The sequence below is a fragment of the Aythya marila genome, assembly GCF_965140915.1.
Source record: "Aythya marila genome assembly, chromosome: 10".
Taxonomy (NCBI): domain Eukaryota; kingdom Metazoa; phylum Chordata; class Aves; order Anseriformes; family Anatidae; genus Aythya; species Aythya marila.
The window spans coordinates 21,846,857-21,861,909 of NC_139051.1; the positions used below are offsets into that span (position 1 = coordinate 21,846,857).

The following is a 15,053-nucleotide window of genomic DNA, read 5'->3' on the forward strand; positions in this document are numbered from 1 at the left end:
ATATCTGGAATAAATATTAGAATTTTCACATTCCTCGTTTTGAGTTTTCTGTTCCAGATGCTTGAATGTTTTTTTTGTTCCTAAAAAATCAAACAGTGGAAGATTTACCTTATCAGCAGCTTAATGAGATGTCCATCACAAACAGCATCCAAATGGCTCCTGTTCTCCCAGCATGGCCTGCATCTTTATGCCTCTCTATCTGGGAGCTCTTAAGTATACACTTCTGAATATCTACTGCAAAGCAGTGGAGAATTCCTTCACAAATGAGACACATTTGAAAAAGATTAGTGCAAATTACTTTTGTAAATTTATAGCTACATCACAGAAACAGCTATCAGAACCTGTGTGCCAGTGACTGCTGCTTATAGCGGAACTTGTGCTGATTTAGAGTTTCACAGAGTTGTCGTTGATTCAGTTTTGCCATGTTATAGAATCATAAAATCATTTACGTTGGAAAAGACCTTTAAGATCAGCCTAATAGAGCCAAGTCCATGCCCACATATTTCTTGAATACCTCCAGGGATGAGGACTCCACCAGCTCCCTGGGCAGCCCATTCCAATACATAACAATTCTACCCATAAAAAAATTCTACCCGCTATCCAATCTAAGCCTCTCCTCGTACAACTTGAGGCTATTGCCTCATGTCCTCTCATGTCCTGTCACTTGTCATCTGAGAAAAGAGAACAACACCCTCCATGCCACAACCTCCTTCCTCACAATTGCAGAGAGCCTCCCCTCAGCCTGCTTTTTTCCAGACTGATCAAATCCTATTCCCTCAGCTGCTCCTCATCTGTCCTGTTTTCTAGTCCATTCACCAACTTTCTTGCTCTTCTCTGAACACATTCCAGAATCCCCATGCCCTGCTTGTAGCGAGAAGCCCAAAACCAAACACAGAAATTGAGGTGTGGCCTCACCAGTGCCAACAACAGGGGGATGAGCACTCCCCCAGCCCAGCTGGACCCACCAATTCTGATACAGACCAGGGTGCTATTGGCCTTCTTGGCCAGCTGGACACACTGCTGGCTCAAGTTCAGCCAGCTGTCAACCAGCACCCCCAGGTCCTTTTCTGCTGGGCAACTTTCTAGACACTCTTCCCCAAGCCTGTAATCCTGCAAGCGGTTGCAGTGACCCAAGTGCAGCACCCAGCATTCAGCCCTGTCGAATGTCATGCTACTGGATACGGCCCATCAGACCAGCCTGTCCAGACCTCTCTGCAGAGCCCTCCTGCCCTCAGCAGATAACAGAACTACCCAGCCTGGTGTCAGCTGCAAACTTACTGAGGTTTACTTACTTAATCAATCCCCTCATCAAGGGGGAACAAGTCATTCAAGTATTTTCATGTGATGCCACTCCAAAATCATTGGTGCAAGCTTTGCTGGCTCAACCTCCTTTCTCTATTAGGCAGTGACAGTAAACTGAGAACAATAAATGGTTCCTTTGTTACCTTGACAGTCCCCAAGGAAAAGACCTAGTTGTTCCACACAGAAAATGCCACATGGAAGAGCTATAACATTTTGGCTTTTCTAAGTAATCTTTCTTCTGTTAAAGGATTGTGTTGCTATTAATGATGATTCCTTCCCACTTCCATTTCCTGTTTGTTCACCCAATGCAAAATTTTAACTCACTTCTTTCGAGTTACTTTTAAGAACTGGGAAGTTATGCAAGTGTGAGGAATGTTTTAACAATTTGTGTCCATAAAGAACAATTCTGTTTGAATCCTGTCTGCCTCTGGGCCCTGCACTGGCACTTCAATTCTTGAACCTCAGCTGCAGTGTGTCCCAGTCTCCCCCTCATTCTAGTCAATTTATCACTCCTTAAATTTATGAACCTGTTTGCTTTTGTTATTCCGGACTTCTATTTCTAACACTGCTATAGATGTGTCTGTGAATGGCTGGGGAAGAATGTTTTAATTACTCGTGAAGCTGTTTGTGTTTGATGTCTGGGAGTTTCAGAACAACTGATAACAACTAGTGACTGTTATGGGATACTATGCGGATCTTTGGTATCTGGTTAGGGGGGCCGAGAGATAAAGAGGAAGGAGAAAGAAGCTTGAAGGACGGCTGGGAGACAAGACTTGAAGAGAATGTTCTATAAACTTGGTATGGTGCCAAGTAAGTACAAAGGGGGAGAGGAAGACTACGAGCCTTCAGCATGAAAGACCCCTAGAGACCCCCAGAAGAGACCCCCAGAGGAGACTGCGCATGCTCCAGTAGGAGGGACTGGACCCCGGAAGCTAATTATAATGATCTATTTTTTTTTAGAAGTAGTAATGAATATGTATTAGTCTAGGAGCATAAAAATCAGCTGCTTGATGTAACTGGTGTGTGTCCTGGTGGAGCGGAGACTCCCGGTGCACCCAGCGCTGTTTGCTTACCTCTATTCCTTTATATTCTTTTAATAAATCCTATTTTTTTTATTTAATCCTAATTTGAATCCTGAGCCATTTATAACACAAGCAATAATAAAACATGGCTTTGCTTCATTACCTGTGTGACTACCCGCAGATACCAGATGAACTGCTGCTGTACAAAGGTACAGGATCTACCAAATCTTCCTTTCTCACTTACACACAACTTCACATTTTGGCATAACCTCAAGAACCAGATTAAAAGAAAAATCCAAACACTGCTGAATGTATCAATTCTTTGCTTCTTACACTAAGGTCACTAAGAGGAAACTGGAAGATGAGGTTTACCAGTAAATCCATCCTGCATTTGTATATTTAAATCTTTGTGGTCTGCTTAATGTTGAGAACTGTTTTTTGTGTGTTTTTTGTTTGTTTTTTTAAGATGCCTTCATCCACATCTCTCATCTGTAGCTTTTTAGCCTACTTAAGAGTGAACACCACAGAGAGGAAGTTATTTTAATGAATACAAGAAATGATAAATGTGAGTAAATACATCTAGCAAGAGATGTATCATTGCTTAACTAATGGTAGAAAAATTATTAAAATGTTGACACTAGTTATGTTTTCTACTAATGTAAATAAAGACCATTAAAGACAGATAAGGACAGTAAGAACCAGAGTACAGCTATGCTATTTGCTACTAAAGGGATTACTTTGGAAACTATAATAAAGAAATAAATAACATTTTTCCCAAGAAGTATCACCATAAATTCCTGAGAATTTAGACAAGATCTGCCACTTATGCATCTAATGCCATTTTTGACCCAAGATGCAGGTAGCATCCTACTTTATTGGTCTTATTTTTCCATTAAAAAAAGTAATCATATAATTTAAATGCTCTACCTGAAAGAACCTGCATTAATAAGCAGTTAAAGTCTTGAATATCATTTAAATAATCTTTTTATACCTACAATAAGAAATATATATTGATTTTATGTGAAATTACTTCATATTTGACAGTTTTACGACATATACAGTATCTACATATATACTAGGCTACCTGCAAACTCAAATAGAAAGGCAAAATTGAACAAATAGATTATAAAATCCAACTGCTAACATTTTTGCCTCTACACTTAATAGCAAGAAAGGCAGAAGAAAGGCATTTTTACCAAGCCTAATTGTTTCATGACAATAACCAATAATAGGAAAGCTAGATCCATCACTGCAAATTAATCCGTGCTGAACAAAGCTGGAGAAATTGCATAGGAATTAATCAGGTTAATAAGCTGAGATAATGTTACAAAACTCCTCTGCAAAAACTATCAACAGCTTACAAAAAGTAGGACACTTTATAAGACAGACAAAGATCTTGACATATAAAATGCTCCTGATTTTGTGAACACTGACAATGTGAATGCCATAGCTTGACGCCACTTTTTCAGAAATAACTGGAGCAAAGAAAATCTGTGAGATACTCCCTTTTACATGAGATTTAAGAGTGCTAATCATTTTATAACTGCTGGATAACAAAGATTGCATGAACATATAAGGCTTGTCTTATTTTTAATCAAGAAAAAAAATAGAAAATTCCATTATTTTCAATACTATGAAAATGTCCAAACCCATGTCTCTGAAAAATGCTCATGTACCGAGCATTTTCTTAGGATTATGCTATAGTGGGGTTCTGATCACCACAATTATTTTTGTCCCTTCCCATTTCCTTCCCAGTTGTGCTTATTTTACCCATTTGCAATGACTACAGGGTAACATAAGAGAAGGCAGGGACCGGCACTCAGGGATTCACCAAGAGGGTTTCTGGTGTGAGCAGTGGCAGCTGAGGAGCCAGCCCAAGCTCGGTTTGTGGCTCATGCCAACCTTACAGAAGCTTCTCAGGACAGCTCAAGGCTGCAGGGCTGCCACCAGCTGCAGGGCTGCCACCATCTCCAGGAGCTGCAGCTGAAGTTGCCCTAACTCACAAGTGAGAAAGCTCAGAATCCCCAAGCTAACTTTTACCAGGAATTAAGGCACTAAATTCCTTGAGAAATCTCTAATTTCTTAGCATCGCTAAGTTAAAATAAACCCATCAGCATTCTATAATCAGTGAAAAGAAGCCACAGAATGGGTAAGTGAAAAACCATGTTCTTACAAGAAATGCCTTGCAACTCCAGATAGATACAAACCCATCCTCCAAGTCAGTTTGTTGGCCAATTTCACACAGATGTAGTCAGCACGTTCATGTGGACAGAAAAAATGAGCATAACATTATGCTATTCCTGGTAAGAGGTTCTACCCTAATAGAAAAAATGTCTTCAAGCATGAAAATACACAAGCTACCTGAATTCAGAGCAAATTTCACACAGCACACAGGAAGCCCTTGTGTTATTCTAAGACATGACACACAACAAAAAGTCACAGGGGGAACATAATCAACATGTATCAAATGCAAGTAAGAAACAACAGAATGAGAACAATGACTCACTGAAATAACACAATGCATACAATAAATACCAACCTGCATACAACAATGCTCAGAAAGCTGTCAGATTTATGCCCCAGAATTAACACAATTATTTTAATTACAAATCAACCACGCTAACTTTCATATAAGATATGAAACTTCATCCAGCTACTCTGCATTACTTACAAATGCTTTCAGAATTTAACTAACCCATTAATAACTATTAGTTATAACCAATACTAGTCACATACTGTCACAGAATGCTTCAGCTTTCAGAAAAAAAATCCAGTCACACTTTGCCCCCTGCTAAGCCGCACCCTGCTTACAACAGCCTATTCCAAACACATTACTGACCACCTTTCACAACAATAACCAACACTTCAGACCAAAAAATCTGATATATATCTATATATCTATGTACACACACTGTCAGATATACACTGACAGATTTGACACAGAGATCTGTAAGTAATAACTAAGAGGGTATGGTTATTAAACTCAGTCAGGGTCCCCGTACGTTGAATGAAATTAAAGGTTTCTGGCAGAAATTCTATTAAATTCATGTGAAGAAGAAGAAATTTACAGCTAACGGGCCTGTATTTGTTTAGTTAATTACTGCACTTCTGGAGGACTGCAATTCATTTCATTTACCTTCAAAGCTCTTCACTAATGTTTACAGAACAGTCACAACTATGCACCGTCACTCTTAACCAAGGTTATATATTTAAGCTCCAATTATCAGACCTTTCCGTTTGCACATATCATAATTCAAAGCTACCAAAGATAAGTAAATGAGATCTGCTGAAATTGAACATACTCAAAAAAGACAGTTCTACAGAGTGCAAAGGAATACCTTTGACAGCTAACCTGCTTGCAGCCCAGGCAAATTGATCTTTAAAGAGACTGCAATTCAGTTCCCAGTTCTATCAAGTGGTCACTACAGAAGCCAGGTTACTGAGACAAATCAGGTGAATCTCTCCTCCATTAAGAGATTAAGCTATAAGAGGCACACAAAACTCACAGGGCAATCTCTAACATCAGTGGAAAGCAAATGTATGTAATTTAAATAACATTTTTAATGTACAAAAATGGCAGGTGTCTTAGCATTTCTTAAGACAAAGTCAAATAATCCTTGCAGTATTGGTTTGCTTGTGAGCAGCAGTCAAAAATACCACCTAGACCCTTATACAACCATTGCCTTCACAATTAACAGAGTAACAAAGTATAGACTTTCTAAGCCAACTAATGACAAGATAGGAGATAGAGTGTAGAGAAAGTAAATGAAACAATCTTCCAGCGTAGCAGGAGATCTGGATTTGACCTTGCAAATCAAATTTAGAACCGAATGAAGACCTCTTGTATGAACCTTGCAGGTTCACGTTAACATTACTGTATTTTCTACTGATTATTTTCATAGCTATCTAAATGAACAAGTTCAAGTAACTATAAAGATCTTAGAAGTTACCACTGGAGATGTTCTGTCCCTGTACAAGCAGGATGATTTTATGGCAGACTGGTGCTCAGAATAAGCTTGAAAATTCAGTCTAATCTTAAAGTCTTTGTTTGTTTCTTTTCCCATTTTAAGGCAGACTTGTAGGGTAACATATACATATACATGTATATTTTATTTATGTATTTTATTTATGTATTTTATTTATGTATTTTATTTATGTATTTTATTTATGTATTTTATTTATTTTATGTATTATATTTATATATATTATACTTGTATATACATGTATATATGTATACATGTATTGTAACATATACATGTTATGTATATGATAAGCTCACTGCAGATTAGGTCTAAAACTGACTAAATTATCTTACCTTCCTGTATGTCAGTGGCTGTAGCTTAACAATCAAGAGTATTGCTGTGTGTATGTACATGTATATGTAAGTATGTATGCAGGTATGTATACGCACTGTGTGTGTTTTCATTCTCCTTTTTTCATTTTCATTCATCAGTGGAGCTGACACACTAATATTTTACTGAGAAACACATTCTCACAGTTCTAAACAGTAACATTATTTTTTGTTAAATACTCTTGGAGCATTTCCAAACACTTGTTGGGCTTCTACTCACTGGGAGCTTTCCCCATCCTCCTTGCTGCTTTCCATCCTGTAGCTAAGGAAACAGGGTTGAGTTGCATAACAAAGTGAGTCAGCAGCTGCAGGCAGATATCCTTCCACTGTCCAGATTACATAGCTACAGTAACACACACAAGTTAGTGGGAATTTTACCAATACTCTGCAATTAGGACTTTTTCCTGAGGTCTGAGATCCTCAAGTATGTTTGACATTAGTGTTGACAAAGGGCTAAAAAGGTCATTGATAAAAAACACAAATCTTGGAATAAAAATTTCAGTGAGTGCTTTGTATTTCAAGCTTTTTTAACCAGGATCTTTGTTTACATTTATCAATCTTGAAGTAATGCTGGCAATACAGATTGTATCATGTAAGCACATAAAGGCTGTTATTAGCAACCATTTACATACTAGTTCTGCAGTGATGGACTTGGAATCATAACAGATAAGCTGAACAAGCATTAAAAACAGTATTTTGTGGGGGAAGCGAGACTATCATACCTGACATGTACAGGACTATAGCGTAAGTGACATAAAATGATCACAACGCTAGTTAAGAACATAACTGTAACAGACTGTGCAGATCTGAGTAATGAAGTTGAAAAAGACACTGAATGCAGAAAAGATCAGTGACAGGTTACAAGGAAGGAAGTGATGCTACTGAGCCTACAGATGAGGAACTGGGGTGGAGAGCTGGAATTTTCAGTCTTAAAATACAGAGAAATCCTTACTTTGTAACAACACTAGATGAAAAGAGCAAAGGAGCTTAAGTTAGAAAAAGAAACATTTGGATTAGTTAGGAGGAGAGTCATATTAAAGATAGTGAAGCTCTACGTTAGACTACCTTCAGAAGCTGTAGAAGTTTCTAACAAACCAAGAGGAATACCTGCCATGAAGAGCTTCACTGTCATTTAATTCATCAATTGAGAAGGAAGGATGGGGAAAATGGCCTCAAGAGGTCTACCCTAGCCCTAGGATTTTATAGGGGCAGAGTTGTAGATTTATGTATAAATGTAATTTCATGTTGTAGTTGGTAACTTAAAATCACAGCCAAAATGTAGTCGGCATTACAGAAAATTGCGGACTAAGATATACAGCCACACTGATTTAACGAAATCCTCACGTGACCTCTATTCAAGACTTCAATAAGCACCGGGCTATATCACAATTTCAAATGCTTCCAGCAGCTGTTTGAGGAAGAATGAGCCATCCTTTCCCTCTTCAATGTGGTAAGTACAGGTAGGCTGTTACAGTCAAAAGTATAACACAACTTGGAAATGTTCAGCGCTGGTTAAAGGGCATATACAACACACCATTTATACAGAACCTTTTTTTTCTTACAAATTCTGTCTACATGGTCCATATTATATATGTAGAATAAAACGCAGTTACCATTGATGATGTATAAAATTTAATTTTAAAAAAGATTATATTATATTTATCCCTATGGAACCAACATCAATTTTTATTTTCACTGCCAGGTAAACAAGCCACAAAACTACAACAACTCTGTTTTCTTGATTCAATTTCATTATGAAAATGTAACTACATCTCTGCAAATCTGCATCAAGTCAATCAATACACATGCAATTCATTTCATAACAGATACCCAACTTCATAGCTGTCAATAACATCTGGCTAATTTCTGTTCACAAATGCTCCTGATTTTGCCATGTTGAAAACAAGCAAACATCAAGTCTGGTTCTATAATCTGAAAGTAATTTAAATTGAATTCAAACTTCAATTGCCAGTTTTCATTACAGAGGAATATCATAGAGGAAAACAGCATCATTCAAGAAAATAGCAATCAGTTTATCAAATTACTACACTGCAATGTAATATGAATGATACTGGCAAATTGTACAACCCTACTAACCACCTTCTGCCTATATAGTCACTGTACTGAAGATGACCTAGGATACAAAGATAGTAAAGGAAATTAATCATAAACTCACTGTCTGTGTATCATATACAGAGTAGCTGCTGTAGCTCGAGAAGTGCTGGGCTGCAGTTTAGGTAGATGTGGCCTAAAGGGCTCATAAGAACTTGCCACAAGCTGCATGAGCTGAGCACAAACTGCGAGGCTCAGTTAGGGCCCTCAGTTAATAACCAGGCAGCCAGCCTGAACTGAACCGCATCTACGCTACTGTTAAAATCCACACTGATTATTTTCAATCTGATTGAATCAGAGATATAAATAGGGTGGTGTTTGTAGATTTCTAAAAATAATCATTTTTTGTACTTCTTGAAGTTCCTTTTAGTCTCCCGCATTTTTCAGTCAGGAAATTTTCTGTGGTTTGGAGCAAAGATTCAAACTGAACGCATCTTTTGGATGAAGTATTTCTGGTTTGGGGAAAAACCTTAGTTAATTTTTCTCTCCTTTCTCTTTACAGTCAAAAGAAGGAGAAAATGCATGACCATGGCTGATCTCACCAAAAAACAGTAAATCTAAGAACTGGTATAAGCTCTCTCCAGTTTCATACCACAAATCCTCCACAGCTCCCAAGACTTGATCACAATTTAAGATTTGATCAGCAATTAAAATAGATGGCAAAAGTGATGACTTTTTTCTGAAGAGCATCCTTGGATTACTTTGAGAGATTTCACAGTGCCTGTCTTTTGCTCCACGGTTATGCGTCTTTTCAGCTTATGAACTCTGGTACTCTGCACGTCTCATCAGAAATATATATATATATATATATATATATATATATATATATATATATGTATATATATATTAAAAGAAGAATTGTTTTCTAGAAACCAACAATTTCCACACAAAATCTTCCTTTATTTTTCCCTTAAAGAATACACTGAATGTCCAATTTGAATGACAAGAACTGCACAACAATAAAGAATCTCAAAGCAGAGGAAAAGGCATGCACAATAAATTGAACTTATCTTTTCTTTTTCTTTTTTTTCCCTTCACTCAGGCATTTCTATTTTTTATTTTTTATTTTTGGTTTGTTTGTTTATTGCATCTTTATGTACCTATCAATCATCCTTCACTCTGGAATTTGTGCTGATATTTTTCATCTACTGTTGCACGTCTCAGCAGTACAACAACTTGTTTAGTCTAACTTTGTCAAGACCATAAATAGCAAGTGGACATGTTCCATTTATTCCACTTCAGACATACATCTATTAATGCAGCTTCTGACTTCCAAAGATTTCACAGGAAGAGGAGAGAAAGAACTAAAAAGGAGAATACTAGGAAAGGATACCAGAAGTCCTTTAACTGTACCATGAGGTCAGAAGCACAAATTTTTGCATTCTTGCTGGAACAACAACAATAACAAAAAGAATCTCTCAGCAACCTCCTTGAAGTCTATACCTGTACTTTCCCTCTGCAGTATCTTCCCTTTGCCAAAAAATCATGTTTCACAAAGTATCAGTGCAAGATTCAGCTGACCTCTCATCATGTTTTCTCTTTAAAAGAGGATCCACATCTCAAAAGTATAGAAGGAGATCAAAATAACTCACAGATGGATCTGCCAAAATTTGGGCAGAATGGATCCTACCACTGAAGTCCAAACCATTTTTAACTGAAGTAGGGCAGAGTCGTAATGAATTTGCCAAATATATTAATTAGCCAAAGCTAATGTCTTTTTTTTTTTTTGTGGTGGAAAAAATAAACACATATGAGAGAACAATTTCCCCAGGGTCAGCAGGGACAATTACTCCAGTGGGGCCTCTGCACTGTAGGTAAGGCTGTTTGTATTCAGTGTACATAAATTTAAATAGAAATAAGCAAATAGATTTTAGTCACAGTAAGATATTATGATTTGAGTTAAACCTTAAAGAAAGGTAGTACTTCATTTTAGATAACTATAGATCAGCTTTGATTTTTAGAATCTAGGTGATTTTGTATAACTTTTTACACAGTTTTTATAATTTATAATTTTTTACACAGTTCCCATTTGCACAGGTGTGCCTAAAGACAGTTTGCTCTATGTTCATGCAGTATGTGGCACATTGCATAGACAGATTTGCATTGAAGATGTCTAACTTCATCACACATTGGTTATCTTCACCAGAATTATCTGCAAGGTTTACTGGAACAATTACCCAAACTCTGAGAAGTTGTTCACATAAATGAAGAGTAACCGTATTGCAACACTACGCAGGAAGTCTGAGATCATTCCAGAATGGGGGGCATGGGGGAGAAGAATGCAGCATAACTGGCATTTTATACATTTTTCCAACGGAGCGCTCGTAGGCCATGGTTAATGATAAATAGCAAGAGGATAAGGAAACATGGCCTTAAGGTAAATAACATTACAAGCACTCCAAATAATAACACCAGCAGACAGAGTCTAGCCCATACCAATCATATGATGGATTAATAATGGATTAAGACCAGTCACTTTATTATAAAGTCTGAACACAGATGGAATACTGACCATCTATGCAATAGAGCAATATTAGAAGTCATGCATAATTCAAGCACATTGTATACATCTTACTGGGCAAGCTGAATGCCTTTTCTACTGTGAACATAAAACACAGCAGAGTTTAATAGAAATAAAAAGACCCTGATACAATATATATTTTAATTATCTCAACTTTGATAAGCTGATGCAAATGTAATCCCCTTTAAGCTTTTCAAAGCTACCTTACCATACCTTAATTATAAACTCAATAGTATTTGATTGCTAAGTTTAATTAGGTCAAAGAATGTTTTAGTTATATTGACTCTCAAATACATAACAAATGTTCACTCAGCACTAAAAGCAATTAAAATTAATCAACTCTGATCTAATGTATGTAAATCGTGCTTAAATCAAGATATGTTTTTGTTCATAGTTTATATTGGAGCATACTTTATTAACTTGCAAATTGACAGATGATCATTAAGATTTCTACAGTTCCAAATACACTAAGTTAACATTTGAAAGAATTTTATTTTCAGTAATAAATGTTATATATAACCCAAATAAATAACTCTTCTGAGGCTTTATATGAAAATGTTTTACTTACCTAGTTCATCATGCATCTGTTGTGCGTTCCTTCTTGATATGACAAGAAAACAGAAGCAACTTCCTTGAGCTTACAACAAATGCTGCTTACTACTAATAGCAGAATACTGCACAGCATTGTCCTTTTTCTTCTCCTGAATGGCATTTTGCTTAAGTAGGTGCAATTTTATTTGGAAAAGTGCAAGTGCTGCATTAGGTTTTTTTTACCAGGTTATTGCTCTAGATACCTCCTGAGTTACTTGTGGTTTTACGGAGTTGAGACTCATGGTATCATCTATTATCATTACAAAATTTTTTCTTCTTCTTCAGTTATCCACTTTGCAACAGCAATTAAAAATATATTGTTTTTAGCCATCTTGCTGACTGTTCTACATAAAAACCTTCAGACAACAAGGTTCATCGCTGCTTCACTTAGTATAACGTACTAACTACATGCAGCAGTCCAAAATTTGTTTTCCCGAAGAGCACTCAGCTACAGGAAGTAAGTAGTCATGCTGTTTCCATGTAAGACGCAGAAGAACTGGCTGCCTGATCCTGACTGAGGAACATAAGGATTTGCATTCCTCCAGCAACAGACCTGGCTCAAAGAGGATTGCACAGACTGAAGACCTATGTTTCAAAGGCTGGATCTTAGAAAAGAATAAAAATGACAGCAGCAACAAGGATTGAAAGCACAGACAGAAAAATCTGGAAATTGAATCTCTAAATTTAAGTAAGGAGAGACATCCTACCAGCACAAGTAGAAATACAGAGAATTGAGGAGCTGTAGTTGGCTGTTTTAAAGATGAGAAAATACTGGCTGTGTATGACCTTGAAAACTGTTTCCCTTTATCTGACACTCCAAGCTATCATAGATTATCTATAAAATTTAAAATTTGTATAAGAGATATTAACTATATATCTGTAAATCAATACACATATGCAAATCACTCTAGAACATATCACTACTTTAAGAGCACAGCATGCAACACTATAGGTTGAGTCAACTGTGTAAGCTGAATACAAAGTAAGCCTGTCTGTGGAGGTCAGCATGAACAAAACCACACTGGATAACATTTTCCTTTAAAAACAGACTTCAGACTGTGTTACATTCATACATTCATGCATTTGACAGCCCTCACAGTCTGCTGGTCACATCTGTCACAGGTTATCACTAACTGTTTGACATTGAGGGGATTTACAAATCCAAGTCTTTAAGCTGGCAATAAAATGAGCCAAGACCAACCAGCCAGTTTAATAAGCCAGTTGATAAACTCCCAAGTCATCAATACGAGTCCAGATCACTAAACAAATACAAAGATTATTTAATGTGCTTAAGTTACCAGTCCCAGTCCTGAGTCAGCAAAGCTCCAACCAGTATTTCCTGTGAAAGTAAATTCTGTCATGACCGATTTCTCTTGAAAAGACAGGTGTGTCTGGCCATGGTCAGTCATAAAAACATTTTATATCTATATTTTAAAAAGATTGCAGCCAGATGATGAGGTAAATTGGCAGGAGACCTAGCCATCTCAACATGTATGTTGCTTTGTGGAGCAACTCTAGTCTTTAAACAGTTAACACCCTCTCTTTTTCCTATCCCCCACCTCTCCTGGACAAAGGTGTTGAACAAATGCATTTACACAAATTAGAAACTTCAGAGAGAGTCAAGAATTGCCACATCTTTCCATTGTCAAGCACCAAAGGCAAGCAGTGAAGAAAACCCTCATGAACAAGAACAAAGCATGAGGAACGTCCTGGAGGCAAGGCACTGAGGCAGGGCAGCAGTAAGTGTGCCACATGACTGGCAGCACTTCACTGACTCAGCAGCTCGCTGAGGTGAGCTGCGAGAAGCAAATGGGAGTCGTTCGCCTAATTATGTAAGCTAGGAAGCATGTTGTACAGGAAAGTCTAATATGCTTATTTGAAAAAAAAACACATATATATTGATTTTATCACAGAGCCTGAGAGATTTATTACCTGAAAATTTTAATAATTTAAAATTACCACAATTAGAATCTAAATTCTTAATAAGGAGCACATGCATTCCATTTTGGTGCCCTTAGCCACTGCCTGGGAAAACAAATGCTTTCACTGAGGATATATATATAAGCTACTTAGCCCATATTTTCAAAGACATAAGAGAGTTGCCAGACCAAGAGTACCCTTAAGTCACAGCTTTACATGGAAAACAACACATACTGCAGTGTACTGCATAACCACCACACATACACGGTTTGATTTAACATCCACTAAACTCAGCAGAAATATTTTAGTCCCTAAAGCTTATTTTTAAAGTAAGCAGGTATTTGTCACTTGAGTAACTTGTTTTGCTGTTGTTTGTAAAAGAAAATCAATACTTAGAAGGTGGAAACAGTATACACATTAAAGTATGTTTTCAGAAAGTATGTTAAAACTGGACAATTTACAGATTGGGGTTTTGGATGTTTTCATCACATCTGAAGTGTGATAGAAAATCATAGGTGTATTTTCAGCACATCACTTTAAAATGATGCGTGTAGATCTCATAATTGCATTAATATCACATTAAACATCTTCACAACACCAGTGACATAACTGAAATAAACCATCTCATATAGCCAAGCAATATGATAAAAGGTCTGTTTTTAAGTCCCGTATTCACAATGCCTTTTTGTCCTGCTAATTATTTACTAACAAGAGATTCACTGTTTTACTGTCATTCTAACTTCCATTTTTCTCTTTATAAATACTAGTACAGAAAAATGCAAAGCAGCAATATAAATAAAATTTAAATTTTTAATAATTGGCAAAACAAATTATTAATGCTACACATGCAAACAATCCAGCTAAAAGGACAAATGGGTTTATTTCATAGCACATATAATAACCAGATTTTATTTTATAAGGAGGGGAAGAAAAGGCAAAAAAGGGGAAAATAAAGAAGTTACTCACACTTGTATCCAGGCTGCAAATACTGATTGTATCTTCATCCTGAGTACTCTGTTTTCGTTTCTTCTACAAAAGAAAATGAAAAGAAAAGCTTTAAGAATACCACCAACTACCATCAGTCTGATCCCAAAACAGGTATACATAATGAAGTCATACACATAGGTATACATAGTTAATATCTTTCTCTCATCATCATTAGTCATTATAATAATAATGCATGTGAATACAAGCTCTATTTTTGTGTTCAAAACCCACCTATCTGCATGTAAGT

The 15,053-nt window shown here is 36.7% G+C and overlaps 1 protein-coding gene across 3 annotated transcripts in view; it reads right to left on the reverse strand.

Moving 5' to 3' along the window:
* Positions 1 to 15,053, reverse strand: part of ARHGEF3 (Rho guanine nucleotide exchange factor 3) — a 133,408-nt gene that overhangs the window by 43,931 nt on the left and 74,424 nt on the right. For all 3 annotated transcript variants that reach the window (XM_082767832.1, XM_082767831.1, XM_082767833.1), the window contains one exon: positions 14,786 to 14,848. In XM_082767832.1, the coding sequence (XP_082623958.1) occupies positions 14,786 to 14,848 (63 nt within the window). The remainder of the gene's footprint in view (positions 1 to 14,785; positions 14,849 to 15,053) is intronic.